Source organism: Anneissia japonica, unplaced genomic scaffold, assembly GCF_011630105.1.
Source record: "Anneissia japonica isolate Jap-2015-1 unplaced genomic scaffold, ASM1163010v1 scaffold731_len135611_cov127, whole genome shotgun sequence".
Lineage (NCBI taxonomy): Eukaryota > Metazoa > Echinodermata > Crinoidea > Comatulida > Comatulidae > Anneissia > Anneissia japonica.
In genome coordinates this window covers 25491-35340 of record NW_022718818.1, presented here as the reverse complement: position 1 = coordinate 35340, position 9850 = coordinate 25491, and the positions used below count along the sequence as shown (strand labels likewise).

Here is a 9850-nt window from a genome sequence, read left to right as displayed (position 1 = left end):
GGCCCATGTCACGCTTGGCTGACTAGTTTTGATTTACATTTTGTGTGTCTGTGCCATAAGCAGCAAAAGTCCATGTTCTAGTGTTGTTGTAAAATGCATTTCAAACCAGGCTGGGTTTTGATTTACGTTTTGGAATAGAATTTGGAGAGGGTGTTTGATCAAGTTAGACCTACGTTTTGAATTTGAATTACGTTTTAAAGAAATTAGAACTACATTTTGGAAAATTTGAACTACGTTTTGAAAAATTAAAACTTCATTTTTGGAAACTAGATCTACATTTTGAGAAATTTACGCCTACGTTTTGATAAATCAGACATTGAATTTTGCAATTACATGTTGATTTTAACATGGACTTTTGCTGCGTATGGCACCCCATAGAGAGGAGTTGCTGCTTTTTCGCTTTAATACATTTTTTATGTCTTTTGGTCTTATCCCATCCGTATTAAACTGTATCATTTCAGCAGGTAAAGTACGGAGCTCAGGTATCCAAGAGAGAGAGTTTAAGTCGATAGATGGTGAAATTTCGTACTTCTGTGTAAAGTATTTATCAGCTGTTTCTTTGTTGAATGTCGGTCCTAGTGGACTACTATTAATGGTTCCGTTAAAAAGTGATTTTGAATACTTCCAGAAGTCCAATCTATATTTCTTTTCTTCGTACACTGTATTTCGTTTACTCTCAACCTTTGTTTTCTCTTTTTTCAAATAGTCGTAGGCTGTCAGAGCTTCAAAAAATCTTGATTTATCGATATTAGATGAATGTTTTTTAAAAGCAAGTTTCCTACGTTTATTCTTAAGTTTTCTAGCTTCATTAACAGACTTAGGAATACGGTACATAAATTTCTTACCCTGTGTATTATTATTTGCCACAAATTCAGGGTTTGCGCGAAAGAACTCATCCTGGATTGTTGCAAAACACGTACCTACTTCTTGTGGTGGTATATCATCTGAGGCTAGCGCATAATGAAGAGGGCCAAGCTTCAAGTTATCGTTAAGAGCAGTGTTGTACAAGTTCCAAGACTGCGTTGATATTTGTGAATTATGAAGCGTGTAAATAATCTAGCACAGCTTGCCGCTTGAAGTACCGGTTGTTGCATAGCGGTAGATCGATTGTTAACACTTACGTAATTTCAGGGTCAGCGAAACTGCGGGCAGTTTATAGCCCGTTGGCCGTGAATGCCAACACCGTTTGAGCTTAGTTGTACACAACCAAGTGGCCTAGAAACTTGTCCTTATAAAACACCAATAGGATGGTTATAAAAAACTGTCCGAATATCCAAGGAAGAGTCCTAAACATATGACGGTATTTGCAGTAGAATATACAATAACACAGATGTTAAAACGTAGAGAAAAAGTGCAATTTTACATAGGCGATGAAATCTTTACCTTTACGTGTGTGTTTGTTGTATGTATGTATGTGCGTATGGGTGTATATATGTATGTGTATTATTTGTATATATGTATATATATATATATATATGTATATATGTATATATATATTCATATAATATGTAGATATATGTATGTATATGTATGTGTGTATATGTATGTGTATGTACGGATGTGTACACACGTATGCGTATATATGTATGTGTATATATATATATATATATATATATATATATATGTATTGTATATGTTAATATATATATGTTTATATATGCATATATAAATATATTTATCTATTTATATTAATATTTATTTATATTTTATTTATATTTTATTTATATATATCATTAGAAAAATGCAACAGAGTGTACACACGGTGCACACTGTGGTCACACAGTGTGTACACACTGACTGTGTTTGGACAGAAAAACACGGTGTACAAAATTCAAATAGTAAGCCACAGTGATTGCAGTGTGTTCCTACATAAGGTACACAGAGAGAAATTCACATAGTAGGCCTAGTCCACATTGTGCACACACTGTGACAAAAGTGTGTTTTATTTTTAATTTTTTTTCACATCAGCCTCATCCATGATAATGCTTAGGTGAATGTAGTAGTTTTCGTAGTGCTTATATATTAAAGTGTCGTTTTCCAGCATCTAAAAGTCTCAAATTGCCGTTTTCAGGCATCTATACATTCTGAAATTGTTTAAATTTACTCATCTGCTTTGTTGGACATCTATACGAGTCTTAAACATTTTGATCTAAGCCACAACCATGTTGGGGCTCAGATGGATATGATAATTTTTAGAATTTAAGTCTTAAATTGATATTCGAGTACCTATTTAAATAATTCGATTTTTTTTACTCAAGTCGTTCTAAATGAAAAAAAGTAAATGGCAATATAATTTCCATTTCCAGGCACCCGGAGGTATAAAATATTAAAATGTTTGCGTCACCGCCAGCCACAGTGGCGCTGACGTCGTGGCGTGGACACCTTCTTAAATCCTGCATACGCCACTGTTGCTGAAAACAATAGTTAAGCCAAATATGTTTCCATTTGTTTTGTTATTCATGTGAATGTATGATAGGTTATTAATTTAAAACAATGTTAAAAACACACAGTGTCAATGCCAACATAGACACAAGTAGGACTGAGATGAGACTCAAAATTAGTAGCGTAATGTTTGTCAGACCACAATGTAATGGGGCCTCTCTGATAGGGTCTGTATTACAATCAGTGTAAAGGTGTAAGATATAGACTAGAGTGGATTTAAACAATGTCCTAATGATAATGTTGGAAATAAGTATCAAGAAAATACGTAAGTATGATTGTTGGAAAAACAATTTATTTTCATTTCCCACCCTGACCTTCGCCTGGGCGAACATTGTAGCAATATAAAGTTGTATATGATTTTATAAATTTTTGTACTTCAATTAAAATTAAGTGAATTCAGTTTGAAGCCACATGGATACCAGTTGGAGGCCTCTTTCAATATTCAATAGATTTGATAACCTGACCATTCATATTGCATATTTTGGTGCATTTATTACCTGAATCAATTAAAGCTATGCTGCCCTGATTCGGAAAAGGCATTAACTACATTTTTTTTTTCAAAATTGAGATTTTTGTCTTACATGACCCTTAAGGGTATAATCTATCACCTTAATTTACTAGAAAGTTAAAAATATTACTCTAAAATATGATACTTATTTTATTAAATGGGCATTTCTACACACACCACTACTAATAAATGGGAATAAGGCATTAACTACACTAAATGCCACAATACAGCATTGAACGGTTGACTTCACAGACAAGCAGGAAATAGTTATCCAATCAGGTACCAGTGTGATGAATATCAATTAGATCTTCTCTAACATAATGCCTAGTTTGTTTCAGCTTTATTCTGATGATTAATTCGAAAGAAGGCATTCTCCATTGTTTGTCTTATAACCTTTACGAAACGTCATATCATTCTGATGATTTCTTTTACTTTGACACAATTTAATATAAAAATAATAATAATGTTATATTTATTTATATAGCACATATTGCACATTGCCCCTATGCGCTTTACAGAGAAATAATATAGGCCAACTGAGAAAAAGCAAATAACAATGAAATAATAACAAAAAATAAAATAAAAATAATCATAATAGCAATAATAACAATGAGACTAACTACTCCTATTCCTTAAACTAATTAATGGTTGGCCGTTGACTCCGAGGAGCTCATCCGCCCTTTGTTCAGCTATTGGTTTTTCTTGCTGCTGGGTGACCATAAACACCCTCCCCTCAGCAGCCACTAAGACATACTTGAGAGGGTTGTCAGTTTAGTCGCCGACGCTTCGACTGGATGGAGTTAAATGTCGTACCCAGGACGTCCCTAACCTTAAGCTAGGCTTAACTACTCTTAAATACAGTATATTACTCTTAACTACTTATAATTTACACCTTATTTAGGAGCTTTTCTGTAGTGTATTTATTATAAATATTAATTTTAATACGAAATTCTGTGCACCTTTTTTTACGTGTAATACTTTTATATAAATATTTTAAATTGTTTTATTCAATGTGTATTACTATTACTGATTTTCTGATAAATTAATGAAAAGTTAATATTAACAATCCATAAGCATAAATATTACTTTGTAAGTAAGTACATTTTATTTTGCCATCTTGATTATTGATCTATTTCCTAGTCCACATATCCAAGCACTTTGAATCCATTGGTAAAAGCGCTTTGTGAATGTCTATCGTTCAATGATGATGAAACATATAATACCTAATTTAATACCGTACAAAATATTTTAATGTATCCTTTGTTTTTAAGTTTACATATTTAAAATAACTAATTTAAATTGTTTTATAAAAGGGTTTCTCTAAATGTGTTTTTAGTGTCTGGAAAATTCATAAGAATTAAGAATATGATTTTAGTAGCATTATTATCCAGTGACCATAATGATAATGATAGTGATTTTGAAGATTATTAAATCAGCTTGGTTTGGAATTATATTAGAAACATAACGATTAAACTTTTCAATTTACCTCAAAATTTACATTACATATACAACCCGAAGCCACCCTCAACACAACCCCCAACACCCTCATCCGGCCAAAGGCTAACACACCTAAGCTCACCAGAGTTAAAATATTAAACCCATTCCATGTCTTTTATTTTTTATTATTTATCAGGGACAAAATATGTTCAAAGTGCACCACCAACATTACAAGTGTGTTTTTTTTTTCCGTAAAAAAAAAATTTAAAAAAATAGGCTACCATCGGGCGCGTGTGTCTACTGCCACATACATGCATACACACACACACACACATACACACATACACCATACACACATACACGTTATATATTAAGCATTACAGTAAGTTTATGCCAATATTTGATTTACTTACAAAAATGTTTTTATTTTATTTAAAAATGATTGGAGACTAATAAGAAGCTCATCACGAACATCAGCAAATTTCAATAGGTTAGAAAAAAAAAAAATAGAGTTGGTCCTGAAAAATTTGAGTTGTAAGATGACAGATTTGGAATATCGGGGATTCAAAACCAATAACATTATGTTGGCGTATATTAACATCAATTAAGCACTTAAAGACAAAAAATATATTACATTCTATGATCTATAGGTTATGAAACGTTTGAAAATACTATATTCAATGTCACCAACAATGCTATTTAAATACAGTATATCATATCCACTTCAACACAGTGCTGTGTTACCCTCGTCGCCTGCGCTGTCATCTAAAGTCAAATGTAGTCAGTGTCCACTGTGATAAATGTAATTATGCCATTGGCTAGAGTAAATTTATGCTATAGAATGCTACGCCTCAAATAGTGCATAATTATACACGACTGCCGTAGATTCAAAAAATATTTTGATACTTAGATAATCTGTAATCGGGTATAGAGTACTGGCGTTCAAAATAGTGTATTTAGCTAAAAATGTTAACAACGACAGGGGCTGAAATGAACCATAGCATCGGGGTAACCCCCTACTCTTCCGAAAAGTATACGAGCTAGATGTGTACTAGCACTGGACCTCCATTTTAAGTTCTTATCCGAGAATACTTGGTTCTACCTACTGAACCCTGGGTGAGGAAATACGTTTAGTATAAAACAAGGCTAATATTTCTGTGATGTTTCATGTTTTGCAATCTCAACAGAATATAATGTTGTGTAGTACCGTATACTGTTGAAAAGTGCCACTGGATTGCCAATCTAGTCTCTAATATTTTTAGGTGTGCTTCGACTTGACATAGCCTAAATAAGTATGGAAACATTATTTAATCTTTGTGTCACATACTCAGCAAGCGCATTTCAACACGAACTATAATATTAATATGGGTTTTTTCATTGACATAACCAAATAATCTAAATTCTTTTTGTCCAAAATGTTGTTGATCAGAAAATATATGAATTGTGAAATTGATAGGAATATTAACAAAGAAGCTTTAAATTTTTAATTTTTTTCATTACTCTTGATTGATTTCTTTATCCTGTGCCTTATCAAATTCAATAGATTAGCTTAGTTTCTTAATTGTCCAGAGTCTCCAATAGTGCATCCACCTAGTGTTATACAGTATTAAGATAACTTACGAATATAGGCCAAATCAATAAAACCATTGGACTGAACTTTTACCTCACTACCCCATTACCTCACTAATTCAGTGGGCATCTGTTAAACATCTCCTTAATTATTATATATGAAGCCTTTGACAGGACAATAGCCAATTCATGACAAAAAGCCCAAGTGGTCAACTCCTTACATTTGATTTATAAAATAAGCTCGATTGAGAGACAGCTTGTTACTAAATATAAGTTAAGTTCTACCCCAAATTTGTTATATTTTCTGACCAATAGAAACTCCCCAAAATGATGTAATAGTCAAATGATTAGGATAAGGTGATATCTTTCAACCAATCAGAGAAACTCCACCACACCCCAAGCTCGTATGAGAAGTAAAGTATTAGTTATCTAGAGAAGACTTCCTTCTGATACATTGAAGGAAACACTACGTCTCACAACCCTACTTGTATATATTGTATATATCATGCAGTAGAATAGTAAATAAACGCTGTGCATTATAACCAGAAGAGATGTAGTCAGTTCAGTTATTAAAAATAAACCATCTCGCTTGTCATATCACTACAATCATAGTGAAGATCCAGTCTTTACATCCGGAACATACATTGGAATCGGGCACACAAACTTGAGCATTACAGGTACATAATTTTACATGGTGGAAGACCCGGGCATTACATGGCGGACTGCCATACGTAATATTACATGGTGAAATAACCAGAACCGATCAGTACCTTTCATGCAACGATGAGTCAAGCAAGAAAGTCCACCCAACAGTTGAAAGCAGAATAGTAATTGGAAACCGACAAATTGTTTGAACCTTTTGAACATGCAAGACTCGAACACCTACCTTTTCTGAAGAATGACCAAGAAGAAATACTCACATCTGCATGTAACAAACCGCAAGATTTAAAAAAAAACCCAAACGGATATACGTGGCAAACCGACAAACGACAGGAAACAAAATAGGATTCGTGACAAGCCGACAGATGATAAAGATGACAGGATTCGAGGGAAGCCGACATAAATTGGACTTCCCTCCCTAATGACGGAAATGACAACCCTCCGGAATATTTTTGAACATTACACTAAACTCTACTTTGAACATTATATTTTTGTTTTACATTTTAATTTTGATATGAACTTGCATGAATGTTGTGAAGATTACAGACTTATAATTGGGTAAGTTGAATACATTGTTACATTCCATCATTGTGAGAAAGAGTTTGTTTATATTTTTATCCCTCATTAAAAATTGGTTTTAATTTAATACTTATTTTTGGAATTAATTTGATTTTACTACATCAAACACATTTTTTTTGTAGTGCGCAATTTTTTTTTTCGAACAAACAAGATCAAAATAGCAAAATGTTGAATATTAATACAAGCACATTTTAATCGATACCTGATTGATTTAGATATCAAAACACAAGTATAAACATCAATAATATAGAAATTATTCAGCACAGACTAGGTTAACGGACTGTTGATTTTGCAGAATCACACATGTATACGAATTTGTATAACCAATTTCAATTGCTCATAGCCAGGCAGTTTTTGAGGTTATTAAAGCTAAAATGATAATTGATATAAATAAATTCATTTATCAATTTAATAAATTTACTGGCCAGAAGTTTTTTAAATTATAAAATGTTTAATTGATATGGCTTGAACGTGTAAAGATGAAGAAATTCTTCGATTATAAATTTTGATGATAACCATTAACTTACTAATTGCACCACTCGTAAACGCACTTCAAAATTCGAGAACGTTGAATTTTATTTACTTATTCCCAAATTTAATTTATCGTGTAAACATGGAATTATACTGAAATCTTGAAATTGATACGAATATTGAATTTAAATATTGAGAACTTGAAATTATATTGTTTGAATACACAGCGTAATGATTTAAGTACGAATTATATTGACATGTTGTCTAATGATTTAAATTGAGTTTATAATTTTATGATGAGGAATACAACAATTTTGTTTATGATTTAAATGTAATGAAGCGATTAATGAATTATTGAATAATCAAAGCTTATATTGCAACACTAAATGGAGAAGCTTTATTACTTGTTGAGTTGTTAATGCAAAGCAAGCTTAATGAAAGATATGTAATATGAGGATAAATTCGTCTGTTTAAATGAATACTCAATATAAGTACATATGGGTACAAATAATCCAAATTTACATAATTTTACTTGTAATGAAATGCTTAGGATAAATGTATGATAAAGGTATACTAATAAATGATTATGAAATACGCGATGACATTAAACGATAACGAGTTAAAGTGCATATGTGTATTGCTAGTAAACACGAATAGATGAATTCCAGTCTACGTGTAATAGAAGCAATTGATTTTTTAAGGAAATAAGTAAGTAAATAATGTTAAGTTAAATAACAGTTAATTTAAGTTCCTCCTCATAAAGTTATTTTACTTTTAATTATTTTCGTACATTACGTCGGATATGGCAAGACTAGACGTTTAAATATAATCGTATGTTACATCGATGGCACTAAGACACATGCCAAAACAACAAACCGTGTTAGATTGATTAACCTCGAAAATCAAAAGTGTTATTCATTTGTATTTTTTAAGAAAAGAATGGAGAGAAAAAGAGAGTAAAGATGAGAATTGATGGAATTGATGCATTCATGTTGCACTACCAAATTTATTTTTTTTCCAATGTTATATGCTATGTTATATTTTATGTTCAACGCTTTAATTTTTATAATGAATTATGATATTACTTCCCATTATGCTTATTAATGCATTGTAGTATATTTTACCTTATGTCATAACGTTAAAAAAAATTTTGAAAGGGATGTTATATAGTATTAAGATAACTTACGAAGATAGGCCAAATCAATAAAACCATTGGACTGAGCTTTTACCTCACTACCCCATTACCTCACTAATTCAGTGGGCATCTGTTAAACGTCTCCTTAATTATTATATCTGAAGTCTTTGACAGGACAATAGCCAATTCATGACAAAAAGCCCAAGTGGTCAACTCCTTACGTTTGATTTATAAAATAAGATCGATTGAGAGACAGCTTGTTACTAAATATAAGTTAAGTTCTACCCCAAAGTTGTTATATTATCTGACCAATAGAAACTCCCCAAAATGATGTAATAGTCAAATGATTAGGATAAGGTGATATCTTTCAACCAATCAGAGAAAGTCCACCACACCCCATGCTTGTATGAAAAGTAAAGCATTAGTTATCTAGAGAAGACTTCCTTCTGATACCTTGAAGGAAACACTACGTCTCACAACCCTACTTGTATATATTGTATATATCATGCAGTAGAATAGTAAACAAACGCTTTGCATTATAACCAGAAGAGATGTAGTCAGTTCAGTTACTAAAAGTAAACCATCTCGCTTGTCATATCACTACAATCATAGTGAAGATCAATTCTTTACATCCGGAACATACATGTGAATCGGGCACACCAACTTGAGCATTACAGGTACATAATTATAAACTATATTTGTAATATCAATCAATCAATTAAATGTTCAAATGTAATACCGTATTTTATTTTCATCAATTTAAATGCTAAAAAGCATAATTAGCTAGGACTTTCAAAAAGCTTACATTTATATAATGCTTTTGCTATGCAAAACTAGGATAAACCGTATAATAAAGAATCGTGAGGAAACCATTCCACACTGACGCCTCCAAAACAATATCTCAACAGCGCTATGCTATATATTTTATTTGTATCTATTTTATTAACTTTCCAGGTAGCCCTATTAATTTATATTTAATTGTTCCAAGGCCTACAAGTGTAATTAAAAAAATTAAAAAAAACACCCCTGTACTGTAAATATGTTCAATA

At 31.9% G+C, this 9850-nt stretch overlaps 1 protein-coding gene across 1 annotated transcript in view; it reads right to left on the bottom strand.

Annotated features, from left to right (window-relative positions):
* LOC117110632 (lactadherin-like) overlaps positions 1-1978 on the bottom strand; it is a 27749-nt gene extending 25771 nt beyond the window's left edge. The window contains exons 1-2 of the mRNA XM_033253399.1: positions 1964-1978; positions 474-1017 (exon numbers count right to left, since the gene is read on the bottom strand). Coding sequence (XP_033109290.1) covers positions 474-1017; positions 1964-1978 — 559 coding nt within the window. The remainder of the gene's footprint in view (positions 1-473; positions 1018-1963) is intronic.
* Positions 1979-9850: the final 7872 nt, after the last annotated feature.